General features: G+C 43.9%; 1 protein-coding gene across 3 annotated transcripts in view; it reads left to right on the top strand.

Annotated features, from left to right (window-relative positions):
• Positions 1-24,506, top strand: part of CACNB2 (calcium voltage-gated channel auxiliary subunit beta 2) — a 405,285-nt gene that overhangs the window by 366,771 nt on the left and 14,008 nt on the right. For 2 of the 3 annotated variants that reach the window (XM_049706555.1, XM_004278620.3), the window contains 4 exons: positions 5,007-5,140; positions 8,802-8,882; positions 9,340-9,398; positions 18,180-18,289. In XM_049706555.1, the coding sequence (XP_049562512.1) occupies positions 5,007-5,140; positions 8,802-8,882; positions 9,340-9,398; positions 18,180-18,289 (384 nt within the window). Of the gene's footprint in view, positions 1-5,006; positions 5,141-5,285; positions 5,306-8,801; positions 8,883-9,339; positions 9,399-18,179; positions 18,290-24,506 lie in introns of all 3 variants that reach the window. The other variant, XM_049706556.1, reaches the window with a different exon arrangement.

Below are 24,506 nucleotides of genomic sequence, written 5' to 3'. Positions count from 1 at the left end.
TCCGTCTTTACCTAGTTGTGTGAGTTTCCATAGACTGAATCACTAGGTTAACCCTTGAGGTGTTCAGAGGGATCAGAAATGAGTATGGCCACCTGGAGTTAGGAACAATTGGGGCAACTTTCTTTCTGGCTTTGAAAGAAAAGAAACGGTGTCAGTGTGTTCACTGCTTAGATGATCAAAGTGGTGAGCGGATTTGACTTTCTAGCCCTGACCACCACCATGGTCCCCGGCAGTGTCATGGGCAGTAAATGCATGAATGTCCACCTACAGCCACGCTGGTAGGAAGAGTGAGTACTGTTTTCTTTCCAAAGTGCTGAAGAAGGACACCAACATACACGTGAATTTCAGATAAACAATGAATAATACTTTTAGTATAAGTCAATATTGTACCAGACATACTTGAAAAATTTTTCATCGTCTAGCTGAAATTCATTAACTGAATTTGTATTTGCTCAATCTGGCAACTCTGCCATTCCGTGTTGAACTTGGAGTTCTATGTACACAGGAGACGAATTGGTCAAATTGGATGAAAACCCATGATCAGAGTCTTAGTTCGCTAAGAGGTGCAATTGAGAGCCAGAGTAACGTGATAAGGGTTGGCCAGTGGAGCTTTTGTGGATTTCTAGGAAACTGGAAGTGGGACGAGGTCAAAGACAGAGAAGCATGCATCCGTGAAGAAGTCTAGGAACAACGCAGTTGCACTCTGACTGCCTCAAGAGCAGGACCCCCTTGTTGCTGACGATCATGCCTTGTTCCTGGATGCGGGCAGCTTTCAGAGACGATGCCGGGCTTCTTAGGAAAAACTAGAGGACTTGTTGAGTGAGCAGAATCTGAGCACAATCAGAAATAATTTTAGAGGGTGTACTGATTTCCAAAACCAGGTACTGACAACGAGCAATAATTCTAAGTTGCCCCAAATTAAGTCAAATGATATGTTTGAAAGGAAGCATCGGAATCCTTTAGGTACGGTGTGAGGTTGATGTCTTCTCTTGATGGTGGCTGAGTAGATGTTCCCTGAGTGCCCAGGCGACAGGGGGCTTATCTATGCCCTTTCTCCAATGGGTGGAGTGGCAGGGATTATGATACAAACCTTAGACTCTTCCTCTGTGTCTTCAAAACTGTCCCGGAGAGTCCTGAGGACCGTCACGAGGCTCCAGAAATGGGAAAACGCCAGTTCACATTGTGATAAAGTGGCAGCTCTGGCCCCAGACTGTCAACCCCACTTCCGTCAACCGGGAGGGGTTTTCCATTCCCTGTAACCGGAATGTAGCCTTCTCACCGTTTCGGCCACATCACGAGACCTGGCACATGCTTCCTGAAGAATAAGTAGTGTGTTTGGAAAATAACATTTCATTTTTGTAGCCAGATGTTAGGCATTCCTAAGCATCAAGTTCAATTAAGAGTTTCATATAATACAGATGATTTTTTTATTCAATGTCCTGAGACCAACCATAGTGGAAAAGAATATAAAAGAGAATATATATATATATATATATATATATATGTATATATGTATAGCGGAATCACTTTGCTGTACAGCAGAAATTAACGCAACATAGTAAGCCAACTTCAGTTTAAAAAAAGACAAGTTAACTGCGAAGTATGTTCTTTAAAACACGGATAATTTTTGTTTTCGGAAAACAATCTCTCCATCATCTTGGCCTTACAATGTGGAAGTGTTGACATTTTTACTTGGTAAAAAAAATTAAAACCACAGTGTAAAGAAAAAAAAGAGATTGTAAACTTCACTCCCTGAGTTTTATACAGAGACAGGACTTTGGAATCACTTTTCTGAATCCCAAGAGTAGAAAACATGGTGACTAAGTGAACAGGAAATTTTAACCAACTGCAAAATGTATAATGGGTCCATCAGGCTACTGCTATAACTTTCGTATCAATACTACAACTTACTTAACTGAAGACATCAGAAAATTCTACAAAGAGTCTTCCACCCCACCTGCAGGGAACCCTGCCTAATCTATCAAATGTGGATAGACCTCCTGTCACCATCGTCATCTTTGTTTCCCGAGGCCCTACCTACAATTCACCTCACTCATTGCGAGACTAAAGAACAGAAGCATTTGCCCAGAGGAAATATAACTGGAGGTTCTCCAGGATGTGGAAAGGGAAAAATTTCCACCTCACCCCTGGGGAACGAGGTAGTAGTTGGTTGCACAGCGCATACCCCATACCTACACATGTGTGTCCGCACCCTCTGCCCCAGATGCCACTCAACTCGACCCAACTGTCTAAGATTACGTCTAAATTTAGAGTTCAAGAAATGTCCCCAAGGGTCTCTGCCCAAATAAATAAATAATTTTTAAACTAAAGCGTGCTAGTGAAGAAAAGAAGCTATTTTTTAAAGGAAGCAATTTTTCCCAAGTAAATACTAAGGTTTGCCAAGGTATGCCAATGCAAGTATGAAATTAGAAAGGGGAACATCTCACCTCTCTCAGGAGAACCATCTGAGCCTAATGAAGTATATACAGAACTATGAAAAGAGTTGAAGGCGCCCCTTAACGCACAGTACATTTCTTTAACGTGTCCTGAAGGTAGCCAAATGTTTTAGGATTCTGCATCTCAGGACAAACCCAGATGCTTTTAGATTTCAGTTAACCAAAATCAGGACGAGTAAATGGCAAAGTCCTCAATCTAGGATTTTGAGCCCTTGTGTCCAAATACAGGTAAATTTCAAACCTGACTCAGGCTATGTGAGGGGGCAGCCGAATATCTGGGCAATGGTACAGCTCACCTTTCTACACGTTTCCACTCTTCCTTTAAATAAAAAACCCAATGGACAAATCGTAAAATTCAGTTCATGAACTTTGCCGTCCCAGGGTCCTGTCAACAGTGACAGGCCATTAGGCATCCTCAATTTCAGAGAGGCTCTCAAGGGGACTGTCCCTTGAATGTGGCCTTTATCAGCCCCGTAAAAGACTAGAAAGGTAGAAGCATATGGGCATTGACCACCAGAAGGGAAGCTTATTTGGTTTGGCTTAAGGCATACTATAGGAATAATGAAAAACTGAGCCAGATCCTCTTCCATCTCATCCAGGAAGACGTGAATAACATGCTCCCTAAACTGAGATTCAGGGAAGAGCATCATCGGGTGGTATACACGTCAGCATCAGTTCAAACCACTAGGCACATTTCATAACATTTCCATTGTACAACACGTACGGAACCTCTTAGCTTATGCAAAGGCAGAGATGGGGCAAAGAGAAAGGCATACCTACTAGGTATGCCTGACTATATACCTGAAATTAACTCCTTGTGTTATGACTGTCACTGGAGAAAGAGCATTCTTACCTCATCTTCATGCAAGCAAGAGCTGACATTTGCAACACTGTGCTAACGATGTCAGGTGTTCGCTCCATCCCAGAGATTCGACCTAATCAAATGCAGAGGAACAATTCAACAGGAGAGCCTAGTTTTCGAAAGGCTGAGTGAATCATCTAATATCCGTAATAACTTCAACACTGAAAAATAACGTGATGCCTGTCAGATGATCTCCAGTCATTTGGAAAGGTTCCAGGCGGCTGTCAGGAGCACCAGGGCAGCTTATGTTTCACAGGGAATGGAAGCTAAGGTTTTGCAACACTGAGCCGTCCGTCCTTTCGCAATAGTAATTTTGGTCCTTAAGTCTGAATGTACTGTGGTTTTTGTTAAGAGAGCTACATGTGTGATATGATGCTCTCCCAGGGCGAGTCGATTTCTTCCTCTCTTCTTCTACTTGACCTCACCTAAAGGACACAATAATTTCCTAGTGAGCTCAGCTCTGGAATATCTTCCTGAATCCTGACACTGAGGACACGAGCCCACCTGGGAAGCTTAGGCAATTGGATGAGGGCACCGGGATTGTGGCGGGACCTCGGCCGGAGGGTCATACAGCATCACAGAGGCAGAAGAGCTAGATTCCAAGTTTTCACCAAAAACAAGTCCCTTCAACTCTGAGAATTTCTTTTCGATCTTGAAAAACAAGAGAGTTGCAGTTGATTTTCTCAAATGCCTTCCAGCTCTGATTCCACCGAGGATCGAATTCGCGCGTGATCGCGCGTGGATGCACAGTATAAACGTCACAGTGAGATGCTGGATCTTTTTTCACTGGAGACTTAATTCTCCAGGGCTCTGTTTTCAGGACCCGAGAGTTATAAAGTTGAAAACATGTGGAACCACAGATCGAAACCCCTCATTCTCCAGATGAGGAGGTCGGTGGCATATTCTCTCGGGTCTGCCTGCCCTTCTGCAACTGCCTCTCATGTAAATCCAGTGAGTTTATATCAAATCATCGGGAGGCGCCTTAGGTCATTGTATGAGATTCATTTCATTTGGACATCATTGGATCCAGGGGTTTCCAATTAGTCTTCAATCAGGCCTGCCTCGGGGGTGCTCACATCATCGTGAAATCATTTTAATCTGGTCCATCCTGGTCCCTCCAGAATCATTTGCCTTGTGTATAACTTCTTTGTGTTGCTGGGTTTAGGATTTTCTATTCTCTCTTTCCCTCAAGTGCCTGTTGTGATTTCGGTGAACCTTTTCACACTGCCCTTATTTTCACACAAAACCAAGCGCAATAAGATCAGAGGCACAATGTGATAAAGGTTTCCCATGTAGTTGCTGGTTATCTGAAAGCTGCTTTAAGCTCTGGGAAGAAGTGAAGGTGTTCTGTCCTGTTACTCATAGACAGTTGATTTGGAAAATATCATAGTATATTTGAAACAAAACTACAAATTAAAAACTTGTTTCTCTGAAAAATCTTACTCGAGAGATGTAGCGTGAAACTGATGTGTCCAAGCACACAGATATTATGAGAGCATCTTTCTGTTTGATTTGATTACATTCTTCATGTGCTTTACCTTGAAATTGTACTTTGTTTACTGTGCTGAGCACTCATGATAGATCTTTGACTGTGGTTAGTTTTGTTTGCTTTTCGTTTTATTTTTTTGATAACCGATTTTTCCTCTCCTGTCTACCTGATGATTTTTGAATTGTTTGTCTGTATATAGCTATAGACATAGATGCTACTGGCTTAGATGCAGAAGACAATGATATTCCAGCAAACCACCGCTCCCCTAAACCCAGTGCAAACAGTGTAACGTCACCCCACTCCAAAGAGAAAAGAATGCCCTTCTTTAAGAAGGTAACATGAACTTCCAAGCTTGCGTCTGTCCACGTGCCCAACTGCACTACGTCACATTTCTAGTCCTGTGGACTGTCTGCGTCCTTGATAAAGCCAATAACATGCATGCTTTGTTATTCTTTGTTTCTTTTCCATGCTGCTGTAGCTAAGCAGAAGCAGAAATCGGTAAGTTCACATTGACATAAGCTGTGTTTATCCTGCCCCTGGCATCATTAGCATTCAATCCCACCGTTTTATTCGATACAATCAGTTCTGTCCTATGAAAAGAACCTATCAAGCCGCTAACTGAGTCCATGCATTTCCAACCAACTAAATTCGGTGAGTGACCTGTGAAATCACCATTGCAGTACTTAGCCTTTTTGATGGAATAATATCTACCCCCCAAGGGCATTCGTTCCAACATTCAAGGAACGTCAAACGCTGACAACCCCATGGAATGCACCTCTCCTGTGCATGCTTCTGTCTCTTTCTCTCTCTGCTGCAGAAATTTAACTGATAATCAAGCCTATTAAAACCATCATTATATTCTGATTTAGGATATCCAGATACATAACTTGTACTAAAGCATTTTTTTCAATTCTTCAATTTTTAATTTAGTCAGCATTTAAACTTCTGATCCACTAGGAGCAAAATTTGCCGATGAACAAGACCGGTGGGAAACTGCAGGCTTGTTTTGGCGGTTTACTCTGAGTTTCTCCTGTTGTCATATGTAAACCCTCTCCCAGTGTTACTCAGACCTCAGCATCCCCCCTGTCGGATGGCGGCACGGTGGCTATGCGTATGTAGAGCCTGTGCCGCTGGCCGACCAAGATGCTACCCAGTGATGTTTTTCGTCCCCTGACTGGAAACTAGGCTATTTCTGCGCTCCACTGATTCCAAAGTCTGTTTCCTCCAGCACATTTTGTAGCTCCAAAGCGTTATTTTCTAAGGATACCTCCCCTACAATCCCCTTCTTTCCTTCCCTTCTTTTACACACCACTGCCCACCGCCTGCTGTGCTGTGCTGTCTTTTAGAGTTATTCTTTGTGACGTCAGCAAGTCCGGCACAACCTCTCATGACACTCAGGGGTGGAGTACAATCTACTCCCCCTTCGACTGTCCATGCCCTGAGCTCTTCTCTGCACAAGGATTCTGCCCTGTGGAGGAACTCTGAGTCATCAGTGAGGTGTCAGATGCTGAACTGTGTTTCGTTTTGTTTTTTAAGTAAATTATGGTTGCTTTCATCGTGGAAGACCTAGCCACTCCAGGCACAGACTAAAACACCTGGATTTTTGTGTGAACACCGAAAGCCCCAGCTGGATGTCCATCCACGACAGTGGGTCCATGTCTCTGGTCCTGTCTTCTTGTCACGGCTAAAACGTGCAGCCAGGTGACTCAGTGTTCAGAGCAGCAGAAACCTAGAAACGCAGCCTTGCTCAGCTGCTCTGGGCTTTACAGAACAGCGACAGGAACGAAAACCACGTTCGCTGATAGGTTTTTGAAGTTTGCTGACTCTTAAATTCCAGAATTTGAAAAACGTTTATCGTAGTTCTTCCACTAAATAATTGGAACACATTACACTTAGCAGGAAAGGATAGATGAAAAGGATGGTGTCATGATCCGTAGAGCACAGAGTACCAATATTCCATCAAATAAGGTCATTTCTGCTACCCTACTGATAAAGAGGCTGATTTACCAGCACGGGTAACACTTTGCTAGTTGGCAGTCACAAATCGAAGGGACCCAAGACCCGTCCAATACTGGGCCACTGCATATTTAAAGACCTGAAATAAAATTTCTTGGGAGCTGTTCCTAAAATGCATGCAACTTGTAACAGTGGAAAAGGTATTCTTAGACTGCATAGTTATAAGGACTTGGTTTCTAAACACTTTCAACATGATCTCAGGTGGTATAAATGCAATAATTTCATGAATGAATTTGATGAATGAATTTAATGTAATCATTTCATGAATATGCTTATGATGCCTTTGGCACCGGTATTCATTCTTCTTATGTTACTGATGACGTGGTCAGCTTCAATGTAGAGTTCAGAAACCAAAAGAAACAACCTGAGATGCAATGATGAGATTATTTGCCACGTTTTAAGTTGCTTTTAGAGTGGTGCTTGCGTGGCATTTGTGGCTGTCACTGTATTATGTTTGTCTTGGTTTTTTTTTTTTTCTTCTGTTTAAAAATGTCTTCCACCTTGATTGTGTCTATTAAAATTCACTTTGAACACTAAAGTTTTCAGCAGTAAAATCTGACAGCCCAGTCACAGTAATATTTTCTCGCCTTGGATTAGATTGTCTGTGACTGTTGGCAAAAGCTCAGATGGAACCTTTTGAATTTGAAATGCTTTTTCATCCCCTCCCCCTTCCCCCCAGTGAGTTAAATTCGATCAAAGTCAGAAAGTTCGTAAAGGGCCATTTTAAGCAACAGTGACATGTTCTGTCATGCGACAGCCTGGTACACTAATGACGTTCACATTTGCGATTTGTATCAAATTCTCCAAATAGTTTGGAGAAGATTTTTCTTTGGGTCTGTGTGATTCTTAAAATATATATTTTTTCAGACACTCCTCAATGCGGGAAGATTCCTGTCACCATGATTTGTTTATCCCAGTGCCTCAGGCCATAGCTCTTTCTTCTACATTAAAAAAAAAAAAAAAAAGTCATTTTTTGGGTCACTTTAACATTTTCTGCTATTAAAATAGGGAATTTTAAGATCATCAAACAAATGAGTTATCTAATTTTTGGAAAAAGCTTTATTTTCATTATTTTATTGGAAGCAGGAGAGCTGAAAATTGTTGCAAGTTTTAGAAATTGCTACAAAATTAGGTCCTCCCCCTGCTCTTCTAAAAAAGAAATAAATTATTGTGGGAGGGCATGAATTAGTTATGTAACAGAAACACCTCCTAAACAGTTCTTAAGAAGCATATGAGATGTGCAAGATGACAATGAACCTTTTGAGGCCACGGAGGCCTGCTTGGATATATTATCACACACACAGAAACCACCTTCCCTCCAAGGCACGTAAACCTTACATTTCGAGTGTTTAAGTTCCAAGGGATAGAAACCAAAAATCTAAAAATGTGAGTCCCTCAGCTGTGAATAGTGATCGTGATTCCCTCTACTGGAACAAGCATGCAGGCTCATCTAAACTCTCACAGCAAAACAGAAACTGTCAAGTATTTGGTAATGTTTTGAAATGAGGTTTTATCCAGGTAAGACCAACATCTAAGACCCAAATTCTTGTCCTTGTAATTAACCACGTGAGGTCTGATCACGCGACTCTTGAGAAAACTCAAATGCCACCTGAAAAGCAATATTAACCTCTAGTCAAGCCTAAGAGCACCTCTCCTGCATGAGGCATGTTTCTGTCCTACCAACTAGCTTCTGTTCAAAAGCGGCCCCTCCTGCTTTAGGAACGTGAGGAGCATTTTTTAAGGAGAGCCAGAAAACTGTAGAGAGCTCAGTCACTTCGAAACGTGAAGGAAATAAACCCACCCGGTCTTGGATTGGGTTTATTTAGAAAAAGAGGCAAGTGAAAAAAAAAAAAAAAAAGGAAATGACTGGAAAGGTAGTGCCTCGTATAGCAGAGTTGAGACAGAACAGTTTATACATAAAAGATTTGAGTTCCTTCTGCCTTTTAACCGTCTGAAGGCATCTCCTCTCTCTCTGCAGACAGAGCACACCCCTCCTTATGACGTGGTCCCTTCTATGCGACCTGTGGTCCTGGTGGGCCCCTCTCTGAAGGGGTACGAGGTAGGTAGCTGCCCTCGGGAGTACCCTGGACCTTGCGTGCCGAACTGCTTTGCGACCCCACCTCCCTCTCCTGACTCTTGAACTTAGAAAAGAGCTGCGGCAGTAAAGCGTGTCGTTTTCAAGCCACAGTGTACGTTGCTACCTGTCCTGTTCTATTTTGTTTTCTTGGCTGTCGCCTTGTGAGCTACAGTTGACTCAGTCTGGAGAGAGAGTATCAACTGGAGAGTGACTGAAACCCCTTGCGATGTCATTAATTGTCACTCCCAGAGTTAGTCTGGGGAACTTTGTCTTTTTGATTGTTACTGTATCAGAGCTCAGCGACAGAAAACAGGGGCGACCTCACATGCTACTTTTTCCCAATGGAAAGCCCAGGTTTTCAGACATTCTTAAGGGTAGTAAAATCGTTTTGTCATAATTAGTAATATTTTATTGTCTCTTATTGCTTACTCAATTGCAGGTCACAGATATGATGCAAAAGGCATTGTTCGATTTTTTAAAACACAGATTCGAAGGGCGGTGAGTATTTCAGAATTCTGGGTTTTGTGGATTTTTGTTGTGAAGATGATGAAACCTGGGTGGGACAGGCATGTGATCCCAAGAGGAAACTCACTTCTGAAGTCTCCGTGGTGACAGGAAGCAAGTTCCGTTCAGTTCGATCGGCTTCAGTCAGTATTTGTCGTATTTGCGTGGCACCTCCTCAGCTCTCTGTTCTTACACCTGCATCCGTAAGCTGAACTTGGCCAAACCCCTGCTGACGAATCTCACCCTAAATTCATGATCAGCTGGCCCTCAACGCTGCGCAGAAATCATACTCTGTATGCCTCTTCCATGTACTTCTCTACTCTTCTAAAAGTCTTTCACACCACTTCCTCTCTCATCAAACCCTTCTCCTCTCGAGCTCTCCCGGGAATTTGCTTCCTATTTCATTGAGAAAACAGAGGCAAACAGAGGAGACGGTCCAAGCGATCCCACCACACACCTATCCCCCCTTGTGTATTTGCCTGAATGCTCCGCCTTTTCTCCTGTTACTGTGAGCAATGACCCCTACCTGGGCGCTAGGTCCCAGTTCCCCATCCCCACACCAACACAGCTATCACGGCCCTTCCCTCTCTCCTCGGCAGTATTTCTCCTTCTAATGGAAACACCATCAGCACATAAAAATGGAGTTGTTACCCCTTTGGCAAAATTTGACCTAATATGCCCCTCTAGCTGTCCCGTTTTCCTTCTTTTCTTTATAGCAACTCTCCTTGAACAAGTTGTGTGTACTTGCTCTCTCCTGAGTCTCTTAAACCTACTCCAGTTACCTCCCCATCACTTACCCCAAACTAGTCACGTCAGATCACCAGTGACCTTCACGTTGATAAATCCAGGCGGGGATCCTCAGCCCTCCTCCTGATCAACATGGCGGACGACTCCATCCTCTTCTAAATACTTCATTTGCTTGGTTTCTAGAGCCACGCTTTTCTGGGTTTCTTCTATCTGACTAGCAGCTCCGTTGTCTCCTTGCCTGGTTCTTCCTCATCAGCTTGACATCTTGGAGAGCCCAGGGCTGTCCTCTGTCTTCTCTCCTCTATCCACACTCCCTCCTTTGGTGATTCCATTCGATGTCGGGCTTTTAAATAGCATTTCTTTGCTGGTCTCTCCTCTGAATCCCAGACCCATATGTCCTACTGTCTGTGCAACATCATCACTGAGGTGTCTGACACTGAGGTGTCTCATGGACTTCTCAAGTTTGACCTCCCAACTCCCCCCATCCCTGACCTGCCCCTTTCCGTCTTCCACCTTTCCATCCATACCTCTTCGTCTCTCAGTCCCAAGACCTTCCGCCCTGGAACATGGACTCGTCCTTGACTGTTCTTTTCCCCTTATGTTCCACATGCAAATGCTGTTGTCTGTCTCTTCAAAATATATCAAGAATCTCCCCACTTCTCACGCATCCTCTGCTATCCATTTGGTCTGAGACACCATCGTCTCCTCCCGAGATTAGTGCAGTAAACAGCCTCCTAACTTGTATCCTTGCTTCGAGCTTTGCTTCCTTCAAGTCTGCTCTCAATTCACGACCCTGTCACACTGTGAGCTGGATCTCATCACTCCCTTGTTCGGATCCGTCAGGTGGCTTCTATTCCCCTCAGTGAAAATCAAAGTCCTTCCGGTGGCCTGCACGGCCCTGTGTGGTCTGACCATCCACATCCCCACCCACTCCTTCTCTTTGACTGTATCTCGTACTCCACTTCCCTTTGCTCATGCTCTTCCTGCCTCTCACTTCCTTGCTGTCCTATGAGTGTTCCAGACAGTAGATGCATGCCCGCCTCAGAGCCTTCGCACTTGCAGCCCCTGTGCTAGGAACTTTCCCTCAGATACTCTCCTTGGTGTATGTGCGCGCGCACACACACACAAGCACACGTTCTCTCTTCCTTCCCTGACTTTTTCCCCGTAACTGTTTCATGAGTTTTATTTATTCATTTCCTTTGTTGTCATTCTCCCACAATTAGAATATAAGCTCCACGAGGGCAAGGGTTTTAGTCTGTTTTGTGAACGGTGGTCAGTTCTCAAGGCCTAGAACAGTCCTCAGCGTGAACAATGAATGGATGGGTGTTGAAAACACGTCTGCTGGAGGGATGCAGAGATGTGGAAGCCATTCACCGTGTCTGCCTGTGAGGAGCTCATGTGTGAACCATACACTGAGACCTTGAGCAGTAAAATATCAAGTGAATGAAAAGACACTGACTTAGGGATGTCAGCATCCAGGAAGGGTTTTTAAATAGTACCTAAGATTTTACCAGTGAGTTAGGAGGAGAAGGGCATGTCCAGTAGAGGGTCTAAAGTGTGTGCAGGAATGAAGGTGCATCCTGGACGCCACCTAGAGGTCTTCAGGTGAAGTCCCTAGGGTAGGGGGTGACCGGTAACAAAGCCGGGCCCATCTTTAGTGTGTCGTGTTAATCAGCTTGGACTTAATCCAGCCCTTTGCCTCTCCATCCCTTCAGCAGATACTTCTTGAGCATATTCTATGAGCCAAGCATCGTGAGACGCAAAATCAGACGACAGCCTTGGCTTCGTGGAGTTTACTTAGGGTCTATTGAAAGGAAGCCTTGAATCGAATAACCAGTGGGCACCATAGTAAAGGTTAAGCCAACTTCTGAAGCACCAAAGATAGGACTGGAGTCTAACATGGAAACTTCCAAATTTAAACTAAGAATAGCTTATCAGGGACCTGGGAGCACAGAGAGCGAGGGTATACTTCTGTATTTTTAATGAGACAAGTTGGGTGCCTCTCTTCTCCACATTCCCTTTCTTCTCCAACCTGACAGTTACAAGGACAGTAGATGGAATCTATAGGTTGCACTGTTCTTTTAGATTTCTCAGTTGAATACTCCCTTCCTTGACCACACAGGCTCCTACACGTGTTTCTGATTTATATTGACTTCTGGTCATGAGGTAGGAGATAGACAGGCCCCAGGCTGAGCAGCTGCAATTGGTTGCCCGCTGCCCTTTGACAGACCAAAGATGGGCACAAGCAAGATGACTGGCCAGAGACAACCCAGAAAACTGCCCCCATATAAGCGACCTCAGCCACCCCAGTTGCACACAGCTCACGGCCAGTTTGCCCGTGTGCTCTTCCACACGTACTTTGCTTCTAATAAACACTGTCTCTTTGCTGAATTCTTTCTTCAGAGAAGACAAGAACCAAAGTCCTTCTTCCAGCTGTTCCACAGTGGGAGTCAGGAGGGGAGGCGGGCAAAGAGGGCAACTTTTATAGCAGGATAAGTATTGTTAGTCATCAAGCAAAGGACGGACAGAGATAGAAAACAAAAAGTAGAATCTATGTTTCAAGAAAAAAATAGAATCTATGTTTCAATAAAAGACTTTAGAATCAAAGTCTGCCTACCCAAAGGCTCCTAATTGGATACTTTGGTTTTTCATAACTTTATGAAATATAATTTATTTCAGGCCAGGAAACACAGCTTGGTCTTGGCTTGATCCAAGGCTATCGGGCTCTGGCCACGTATAAAAGGCATACCTCTAATCGGGCCCATGTAGAGCCTCCCCCTCTTTATTCTTGACTTTGTCATCTATCACCATTTGGAATTGTCTACACGAGCGTGCTGACCCAGAAAATTCTGCTAGAATAGGCACTTTGCTTTCCGTGCCTGAGTTAACCCACTGCCCTTTTCTAAATGCCAAAGATGGGGAAGTGAGGTGGGGTGTCCTGACTTACCACTTCTATTTCAACCTAAGTTTTGAACTTGGAAGATAGATTCCAGCCATAGGGTGTATCTTGGACCCATGTTCTAAAGTATCAGCCATCCAGATTGATTTCATTTAAGAAACAAACAAAGGCAATATCTCAATGTTGTATCCGTCTTCTGTTTCTGGCCAGAAGTAAGTTCCATATGGCTTTATGGGTGGATCTGCCCTGGCTCATCTGAACTCATAAAACTGGGGTTCAACACTCTAGACCTGTGATCACCAAATAAAGACCCTCAAAGTAAGCAACAGGGTCCATAAGGGAGAATTTCAAAAAGCCGTGCAAAACTTTAACTCTTTTATTCAAGGCAAGACACGCAGAGTTACTGAATCATTCGGTGTCTGCTTTTGGTCACCAGACAGCAGCAGAGGGTGGAAATTCATCCCAGGTATCAGGTGTGTCTAATTCCAAATAGACCTGTAATTCTAGAAGGGAAAAGTGAATGACTCCTGAATTATCTATTAAATAAATAACACTTATTTTTTTTTAAAAAATGTAAAGCCCAAGAGGGAGAAAATAGGAAAGGAAGGGCTGGGGATGAAAAGATTCTTGACAGGAATTCTTTTCCGTCTGAAACCCGGTTAGGTTCGTTTGTGGAAGCCCTGGAGAGTTGTCAGGGTCATGGTCCTGGTTGTTAAAATAGCACTAAGTGTGTCAGGTCGAAGAAGAGATGATGAACCATTATCCTTTCTGTTATGTGCAGTAGAGGAGCCCATTTACAGTCGGATCCACCCTAAACAACTGTGTCATCCCGTGAACAAAGCAATCTTCCTGTTCACCTAGTAGCACGACAGGTAAATTAACAAGAAAGTCGGGGGCAAGAAGGAAAGCCACCATCAGTGATGAATTCGGTTGTCCTCTCCAGTGATTCTGAACATGTCAGCTCTCGACACAGAAGCGTTCAGAATGCATACTGAATTCTGTAGGGATGGGTCCGTGACCTTGTGTGAAGGAATCTTCCTGGAAATCAGTCATCCTGGAAAATATTACATCACTTTGTCAGGTGGGAAATGTACTTAGACGTGAGACAGCTTTTTCTAAACTGGTGGTTATCTACCCTGGCTGCATATTAGAAGCATCTGCAGAGGTTTAAAAACAAAAACAAACAAAAAACCCACCAAAGACTTATATCCCACCTGTGACTAAGCGAAACCCAGTGCCTAGGATGGGACTTCGTGTAACTGTAAAATCTTTCCTGGCGACCTCGATACACTGTGAGGGTTGAGGACTGCTCCTCTACACTGAATTGTCCCCAGAATTTGGCCCTTAGGACTCTCAAGGTCTGTTTTTTTTTTGGCGGAACCTCTAGTAATGACTTAAGGAGTTGCAATAGAACCGTGGCTGTCTTCCACAGCCTACAGAGCGAACCACGTAAGCAGTCTGGTTTCACTTGGGAATGCCTTGGGAAGTCATAATGAAACTAAATATGTTTAAGTTGATGTGTTTAGTATCTCTTTTCTGGTTATCGTTTTTTCCACGTTCAGTAATCCTGTCATCAAAGTACAAAACGCTTAATCAAATAGACTTACTTTTTGTAAATAGGAGTCCCGCTCCGTGATAAAAAGGAATGAACTATCGATACACACAACATCGTGGACAAATCTCAGATCCATTATGCAAAGTGCAAGAAGCTCAGCTCAAAAGTCTACAGTGATGCTCTGGAAAAGGCAAAACCACAGGGATGGAAAACAGCTCCGTGGTTGACAGGGGTGGGGTGGGGCAGGCGATGGAACTGTCCTGCGTCATGAATGTGATGGTGGATACAGGACATTATGAATTGGCCCAAATTCAGGGATGTGTACACAGTAAAGGATGGATTTTACAGTATATAGATCAAGAGATCTTTTTCTTTTTTTCTTTTTTTTTGCAAAAGCCAGTGATTCCCTTTCCACACTTTACTGAATGTCCTGCTCTCAGAGGGCAACTAGTTTTACCTCTTTTAACTGTATCTCTTGGTATTTATTCCTTGCCTCTAAATCGTATGCTTCATTTGCTGCTCGAGTTTTCACTGCTAGGCATTATCTCTGGGCTTCCTGCCGTGAAGACTGTTTAGCGCGCTCGTGCATATTCCTCCTTTCGCTCTCACATACACGCACCTGCCTCCGTCTCATCCTCCAGTCTCCCAACAGTAAAAGCATAATTTTGGCTGGTTCCGTATACTGGATGCATGATGACCATGTAAATACAATTTCAATGAGCCATGTTGTATACTCACATTACTTTTTTCTTGTGTGTTTTCTTTGTGGTTTCTGTGCAATTAATAATTTTGCTTTTTACATGTGCTTAATTTTCTATATAGTTGGCACCAGTCAAGCCCCACATTCTCCCCTGGTTGTCTCAAGTTCCTCGCGATATATTCATACACATCCGATAGTCCCTCAGCTGTGCCTTTTTGAACCTTCTCTCCAGGAACGTTCTGTCCTGCTCGGGTCTGGATGGTGTGTCTCTGTGCTGAGTGCACATTTGTCATTCGGAGACATCTCATTATCCTTGGGATGCCTTTCACCTTCTTTTGGGGTGTGAGCCCCTTTTTCCTAGATCACTTGATCTCTTTCAAGGCTTACACCCATCGTTTCTGTCAAAAACATCCTCCAACAGTTTCCTTAGAAAGAGGACATTCAAACTTTTTGAGACCCTGAATGTCTTAAAGTGCCTTTGATCAACCTTCCCATTTAATTGATAGTTAAAATAGTTATGGAATTCTGATTAGAAAATTTTCCCCCAGAATTTTCAAGGATTTTTGCTCCATTGCTTTCTGTCTTCCATTGTTGCTGTGTTTTTTGTTTTGTTTTGTTTTCAGTTTTAATATTTTTTTACTGCAGTTGATTTACAGTGTTGTGTTAATTATTCTTGCTGTTGAGAAGCGCAAGCATTTCCATTCCTGAACCTTTGTATGGGACCTGCCTTTTCCTCTGGAAGCTTTTAGGTTTTTCTTTGTCATGAAATTTATAAGAATATGTCTGGATGCGGAAGTTTCATCCTTTGTGCTGGACTCTCCCTTTCCATTTGGAAAATCAAACTCTTAATTCTAGATTTTTTATTTTTTTTTACTTCTCTTGCGTTTTCTTTATTGTCTTTTTTCGAGAACTCTTGTTATTTGGAAGTTAAACCTCCTGGGTAATTCTCTAGTTTTTATGCCTTTCTTCTCTGATTTTCCATCGGTTTGTCTTTTCTGTTTTACTCTTTAGCAGATTTCCTTAACTTTGTCTTCTAAGCCCCTCTTTTGAATTTTCATTTCTACTGTTATATTTTTAGTTTCCAAAACCCCTTTCTTAGTCTGAGTCTTTATATAGAAGTTTGTTCTAGTTTTGTAGATATAATCATCTCATAGCTTTCAACTTTAGGTGTTAGTCATAGTTGATTTTTTTCTGTTTGTTTTGGTCTTTCATGTTAGAAGTTTCCCTAAGATGCCCAAGGAACACTGCTGTGCTCAAATTTAAGATCAGGGCATCAAAGGAAATTCTGTGCTGATAGGTACAGCTTGTCCCCTTTGGGTCTCCCTGTAGGACAACCTCACTGGACGATCTTCATAGGAAACCACCAAAGTCCTGATCTTTGGGTCTTTTCTGTTTGGTGGTCAGATTCCCCAGAGAAGAATCTTCCATTCTTGACACCTGGAGGATATAAACTTGGCTACCAAAATTCTAGGATGAGGAAGAGGGCTAGGGGCTCAACATTTAGTATCCTTTCTTCTCTCTGTCCCTGCTCTGTGTAGCATCCCCTGGTCAGATGCCCTCTGTTTTGTTGCCTAGAGGGACTGAACTTATGGTCTCACACCACACGGGAAAAGGATGGCCACCTTGTGGCTTGATGTAGTGGAGGGGAGGTGGAGGGATCTAACTATGAAACAGACTTCTAACCAAATCTCTTGTTTTTAGTCCCCCCTTCACCTTCTTCTTCAGAGGTTTTGTGAGTCCTCTCTTTTGCTCCGCACTTTCCCTACTGCTGGCTTGTTTATTCGGCTAAGTCTCCAGTCTAAGTCATCTACTCTTTCCAGCTCCCAGATTTTGTTGCTCTCATTTTGAGCCTGTCTAAAATGACCCCCACAATTCATGACTGTCTGTCACAGCACCCCCTGTGTCCTCTTCAGAACAGCCATCTTAACCTGTAATCATTTTATTAATTTCTTTTCTTATTTATGACCCATATCTGCTACTAGACTCTCAGCACTGAGGAAGACCTTGTTTGTCTTGTTCTTATTTACTCCTCATGGCTATCACAGCACCATACTGTGGGAGGGCCTAAGAGTATAGGCTCTCAGTAGTTCTGGGTTCAAATCCCAGCTTCACCACTTTTCGTAAATATGTAGCCGTGGAGAAACAATCTACCTATGGGTCACTTTTTTTTCATCAGCAAACGTGGGAGGATATCCTCTCTGCTGAAGTTTTTGGAATGATAGGGCTTCCCTGGTGGTGCAGTGGTTAAGAATCCGCCTGCCAATGTAGGAGACACGGGTTCAATCCCTGTCCCGGAAAGATCCCACATGCCGCGGAGCAAGTAAGCCCGTGCACCACAACTACTGAGCCTGCGCTCTAGAGCCCGCGAGCCAGAACTACTGAGCCCGTGTGCCACAACTCCTGAAGCCCACGTGCCTAGAACCCATGCTCCGCAACAAGAGAAGCCACGAGAATGAGAAGCCCGCACACCGCAACGAAGAGTAGCCCCCGCTCACTGCAACTAGAGAATGCCCGCGCACTGCAACGAAGACCCAAGGCAGCCAAAAATAAGAACAGATAAATAAATAATTTTTTAACAAAGTTAAATAGATAAAGTTTTGGAGTGATTTAATGAGGTGGTCTGGGTAATGAGGTAATGCGGGGTGCATGCCTGGCACTTCATAAGCAACCAGCAGATGCTAAGTCAGGTAGGTGCAGGATTTTCAGAAAATGAATGACTAAGTGCCCCAGCATTTTTGGGGTTGAAAATACGGTCACTGTGTATGTATATGTGTGTGTGTGTGTATAAAATACTCGGATGAGTTTGGGGCATGCACTTCTGTCCCCCTTTATTCAATGAATAACCTCAGAGCCCTCCTGCTTTTTCCCCAACAGGATTTCCATCACAAGGGTCACCGCTGACATCTCGCTGGCCAAACGCTCTGTCTTGAACAATCCCAGTAAACATGCCATAATAGAAAGATCCAACACAAGGTCAAGTTTAGGTAAGTGTGTGCGTCGCCAGTGAGCTGAAGCCATTTAAACCCTTCTCTCCTGAGGCTGCTGGTGAGCAGGTCTAACTAGATGATAATTCCATGTGTCGTAGCGCAGAGACACTACAGGCACGTGTCACCAGTAGCCACTGCTGCCGTCTTAGTGATTTCATGGTATGGAAGGATTTGTTTTGAAAGTTTTGAGTTAAAAATTCCACAGGCTGTCAGCGTGAATGTTTTGGCTGTGGTCTGTTTTCACGAACAGGAGCCCTGGTGTCTGCAGACTAAAAACTCTTGGCTTTGCATCATTGTTACCACAAGCAATGTCATCAGCCTCTTTAAGGCCCAGTTTCTGGTACCGAACCAAACTTGGGTCCCCTCGCCTGCATGCGGCGAAGCCAGTCTACTGACGCCAGGTGGGGGTGAAGGAAAGTACCGCATTTATTGCAGGGTGCCAAACAAGGAGAACGGGCAGCTCATGCTCAAAAGATCCGAACTGCCCAATGGCTTCCATGGAGGGGGCTTTAAAGGCAGTGTGGCGGGGGGGCCCTGGGGTGTGTGATCAGCTCATGCACAATGCTTGGATTGGTTGGCATCAAGTTTCAAGCACCATCAACCTTCTGGTTTCAGCCTTCTCGTTCTTGCTGTCAGCAGTTTTCATCCGGAGGGGGTCTGCTTCCTTAAAAACAACTAAGGGATGTGTGTCAGGCCTTTATCTCTATTTTTCAGGGAACTGGGAGTTTGATGACTCTGTGGTGGATTTATAGTCTAAATTGTTACCAGTTTTCCAGCCTAACAGCTGTCCTTTGTTTTTACATCTTGACATTCCTAATGATTAACTCTTGAGCCAGCCTTTAGAGACTCAAGGGAGGCCTGGAGACTGAAGCAAAAGCCTTTGACTTCAAAGGACAGGTACATGGGGCTTGTATACGGTGTCATTTCTTCATCTAAACAGCAAAAGAGAGAGAGTAGTAACTAACTGTAGGATTATTAGAAGGATTAAACATAGTATGACTTCCATAAATAATGGCTATGATCCCAAATCCCTTAATACTTGAATTATATCAAGAATTATAATTGTATAATATTGATAGCCATATTTTTGTTTCATTTGTAAAAACAATTTGGAGATTTCAGTTAACGTGTCTACAGGGTTGCGTTTGAACGCTGTGCGTTATCGCGCACTGATTTGATCAAGTGAAAGAGCTTTGGCAACTATTTCATCCGTTTGGCACCTGCTTGAAGTTTTAGGTTAATCGCTGTTACACATGTAACTTACTGGGCATTAGGTTTCTATTCTTATAAATTTTTTCATGGTTGTGTGAGATCTTTGATCTTTGAGAGACTGGCTTTTAATGTCAAACTTTTTAGTTAACTCTGAAGTATATTGTATAAAAAATAGAGAAACTGTTGAAAACAATAACCCTTATCTGTGATGAGTATAATACCTTATAGAACCCGGTTTTGTTCCCCCAGCAGTCCCTCATTAACTAAACTTCAGTCGTCAAGCTTTAGAAACATATTTGGGGGATGGAATCCTACGTTTTGTTTAGAGTGATCTCCTGTCCTTATCGTCTGTGACCCTTAAAACTCTTTGTGTACATTTTTGATGCTCACAGTAATCGTTACAAAATGCTCGTTCCATTGTTTCAACTGATGAACGAAGTCAGGTAATTTGTTTAGACTCATCGTTTGAATCAATGGCGTCACAGTTTTGTGTTGGTTGCCAAGGCTTTTGTGAAACTACCAACTATATATTACTGTTCAAGACTCTTGCACTCCATAGAGTGAGCATACACTGGATGGTGACTGTCAAAGTCAGGGAACAAAGAAGATGAAGGAGCTTGTAGCAATGAGGCCAATAAGTTGTCAGCTCATTGAAATGGAGGGTGATTGAGAAAGCTGTTCGTGCACTGCACTGCTTGGTGAAGACCTAAGGCTGCAGGGAGGCGTATCCACCAAGAACAGCTTCTCCAAGGAGCGAAGCCCGAGCTGAGACCTAAAACGGGATAGGGTTTAGCCAAGGAAAAAGGGCGAAAGAGTGAAGGGTATGATAGGGATTTCAAGAGCCACAGAGGCTTCTAGAAAACATACGTGCTTTACTTTGATGGAGTGTATGGTTTAAAAAAGAGAGAGGTGGGAGATGACACCAGAGAGATAAAGGGCGGAGACGGGGGCGGATATTAAGGAATTTGGGGCTCATCCTTAAGGCTCGACGGAACCATGACTAGATTTTAGGCATGTGTTCATCCACTGATGAACACTTGAGAACCACCCATGTGCTGGGCATCAGTGTAAGGGCCGGGGACACAGACGTGAAGGACAGCACATCCTCACGCTCATACAGCTCTCGTTCCACAGCGGAGGTGTGGACAGAAGCTAATAGAAGTAGCTGTAGACAGATAACAGTTAGAGCTAGTCAGTCAGTGGTTGGTGAGTCCTGGTAGAAGCAGCAGGTAGAGAGTCAGCTGAGGAGGAGAGTGGGACCTTATATGGGGAGTCAGGCGAGGCCTCCCTGAGAAGGTACCATTTTAGCAGAATCTTCTGTGTTGTGAATTCTTTACCCTTGCAGCTGCCTGAGAAAAGAGAGAAGTTCTGGGCAGAGGGCGTGATAGGTGCCAAGGCCCCGAGGTGGGATGCCAGTCTGGAAAGGTCAAATACGGTATGGTTCCATGTATATGATGTCCTAGAAAAGCCAAAACTCTAGTGACAAACAGCTGTGGTTACCTGGGGGAGGGTGTGAGCACAAAGGAATAGCAGTTTGGGGAGCGATGGAATTGGAGGTTACACAAATGTTTACTCGTGCGAAAATCCATATAGCTGGATACCCCTCAAAAAGTCAATTTCACTGCACATTTTTTTTTTTTTTGGGTCATGCCGTGCGGCTTGTGGGATCTTAGTTCCCCCACCAGGGACTGAACCCGGGCCCTTGGCAGTGAGAATGCAGGCACCTAACCACTGGACCGCCAGAGAGTTCCCCACTGCACATTAATTTTAAAATTAACATCAAAACATACTTAAAGCTGCTTCTATAGAATTGTGAGAAATGAGCATTGTAAGAAAAGCAGTTGGAGAAGAAGATTCACTTTTCCCTATCCCCTGCCAGCTTCTCAGTGTTTTGGTGCTATCATCTGGGGTTTTTCCTAAATTATGGATTTTTTTTCCATAATTAATTTAATTCCATTTAAAAATTTAAATGCCATAAAATACCCTGCCCTGACCCACAGAGTCCCTTCAGTGGCCTCGACCTCTCTCTCTGTCCCCACCACCCGGCTGAACACAGCCCCCCAAAATCTAAGTTTTCCAAACTTAGTGTCCCCATTTCAGTCACTATTATTCACTCTCCAGCTGGCTCCAAATTTGTTTATAAAGAAGTTACCAGTAACCTCCCTGTCACTAGTCCAGTGGACATACTGCAGTCTGTTTTACGTGACGTTGCAGTGACATTTGGAGGACATCTGTCCCCCTCTCCTTGAAGCACCCCTCCCCTTGGATTCCTCAACAGCACCGATTCTGGCCCTCCTGCCTTTCCTTTTTTTGCAGGCTTATGCTCTGTGGCTTTTGAATGTGAGTTCTTTTTTTTTTTTTTTTTAATTTTATTGACGTGGAGTTGATTTACAGTGTTAATTTTGCTGTTCAGAAAGTGACTCAGTTATACATATATACTTTTTTTTCATATTTCCATTATATTTTTTCACAGGATATTGAATATAGTTCCCTGTGCTACACAGTAGGACCTTGTTGTTTATCCATCCCATATATACCAGTTAGTTTGCAGCTGCTCATCCCACACTCCCGTTCCTTCCCTCCCCCACCCCCCTCCCCCTCAGTAACCACAGTCTGTTCTCTATGGCTGTGAGTCTGTTTCTGTTTCGTAGATAAGTTCATTTGCGTCGTACGTTAGATTCCCATAGAAGTGATATCGTATGGTCTCTCTCTTTCTCTTTTGGACTGACTTCACTCACTGTGATAATGCCTAGGTCCATCCATGTTGCTGCAGATGGCGTTATTGCATTCTTTTTAATGGCTGAGTCATATGTATATATACATACAGACCACATCTTCTTTAGACTGTGAGGGGTTCTTAACTGTCCCTCTCGGGTCCTCTCTCTGGTCCCTCTCTCTCAGCAAAACTATTCATACCGATCGCTCCAGTTACTTCCTATATGCAGAGAGCTCACAGTTTGTACCCCAAGCTGGACAGTGCCTTTCCACTCCAGAGTTACACATCCTACTTGACGGGGTTGCCTTGTGTATTCCTCAAACTTAGCACATGCTAAAGAGAATTTATCAGCTTTCCTGTATTCTGATAATTTCCCAGGGTTTCTTATCTGAGTCCTAACAGTCAGGATACTCATCTCCGTTTGGAGAACCAGGAGACTCTGTGGCCCTCTTGATACGTGAGCACCCGCACTTCCTTCCCCAGCACATCTCCAGGTCTTGTCAGTTTCACCTCCTGAATTTCTGTCCCATCTGTCTCATCACATGCAGTGTTTACACCACTGCTCCATTCCAAGGGCCCCGAGGCACCGTGAGTACTTCACACCTATTTTGACCCGGATCCCTTAGTTCTTCATGCCACAGCCGAAGAAATCTTTTCAAAGAGCAGATCTGTTCCGGACACATCCCTGCTTCAAACTGTAAATGTCTCTGCATTGTTCTTGGACGACAGCAGAACTCCTCGATCTGGACCTGGACCCCGGGTGTCCACAGCTCTTAGCCTCACCTCACACTGCTCTGCCTCACTCCTTCCACTTCACGCATGCCGTCTGCACTCGCCTTCCACGGCTGCAGTAACAAAATCATACAGACCAGGAGGCGGAAACAAACTTATTTCTCACATTTCTAGAGGCTGGAAGTTCAAGATCAAGGGGTCAGCAGGTCTGTTTCTCCTGAGGCCTCTCTCCTTGGCTTGCCGACGGCCACCCTCTCGCTGTGTCCTCACATGACCTCTCCTGTCTGCACCTCCCTGGTGTTTCTCTCTCTCTCTCTCTCTCTCTCTCTCTCTCTCTCTCGTCTTATGAGGACACCAGTCATACTGATGTAGCTTGCCCTATCCTACTGGCCTCATTTTCTTTGAAGGCCCTGTGGCCAAGTCACATGGATACGAGCCCACCTGTAGGACCACATTTAACTTTACCTCTTGAAAGGCTCTATCACCAAATAGGGTTCCATTCTGAGGTACTGGGGGTTGGGACTTCAACACAGGAAATTTGGTGGTGGTGGGGGACACACAATTCAATCCATAACATTGCCTTTCACTCAGTCCTTTGTCTGCCGCGGAGCCTTTGCACCTGCTGTTCCCTCCTCACCTGACTCCCCCTTTGAATCACGGGAAGGGCCGCCATGTTACCCTCACTGCGTGAGTGCATCACTGATGCCTGTCTCCCCCACTCGAAGATAAGCCCTGTGAGCTCAGAGATTGGGTCTCTTTTGGCTCATTACTGCTTCCCCGGTACACCCCACACTGACTGGCGCGAAGTAGGTGCTTAGTAAGAATATATGGGCTAAGTGGGTAGTCACACCTTGACACTGAACCTCTCCCCAAACGCGCCACACCTTGATTTTCTGTCCTCTGTGTTTATGCAGACTTGGAAAATGGCTTTGCATTCAGTGTTTGTTGTACATCACAAATCTGTATTTTCTCCAGGGAAAACAAGTTATCGTGGTATTCTTTTAAGCTGTAGTTGTGCTGACATTAAGGATATATTAAAGTTGGGGGGGGGGGAGAGAATTATTGCTGCTATATTGCCCCATAAGAGGATAAACTGTCTGTATTAAAGTATCAACACTCCAATCTTTGCTTTTATTGAAGTCAGTTTTTCTTACCCTTTAAACCAGTTTCTATGTAGCATGTTTTCCTCAGTCTGCACGATAAGTTCTCTGCAATGTTGCTTTATTTTTAAAGAGTATTAGCATTTCAAAGATCTAAGTCAAATTATTTTCCAGTGTTTGTGAACTGCTGGAAGGTGTATGCTGGAGGAAAGGTAAACCAGACACTGAGTTTGGGGGCAGAAACCACTGCTAAGAATTTATTCTTTCAAGCATTACTTATTATCCTGGAAGTTCTTTCAACCCAAGGGCAGGTAGGGGCAAACTGGGGGACTTTATTTTTTGTTTTAATATTTACTTGTTTTGGCTGCCCCAGGTCTTAGTTGCAGCACGCAGGGTCTTAGTTGCAGCATGTGCACTTCTTAGTAGCAGCATGCGAGCTCTGAGTTGTGGCACG

Source organism: Orcinus orca, chromosome 2 (assembly GCF_937001465.1).
Source record: "Orcinus orca chromosome 2, mOrcOrc1.1, whole genome shotgun sequence".
NCBI classification, from domain to species: domain Eukaryota; kingdom Metazoa; phylum Chordata; class Mammalia; order Artiodactyla; family Delphinidae; genus Orcinus; species Orcinus orca.
Note: the sequence above shows the minus strand (reverse complement) of the source record. Positions and strands in the feature narration are given on the sequence as shown.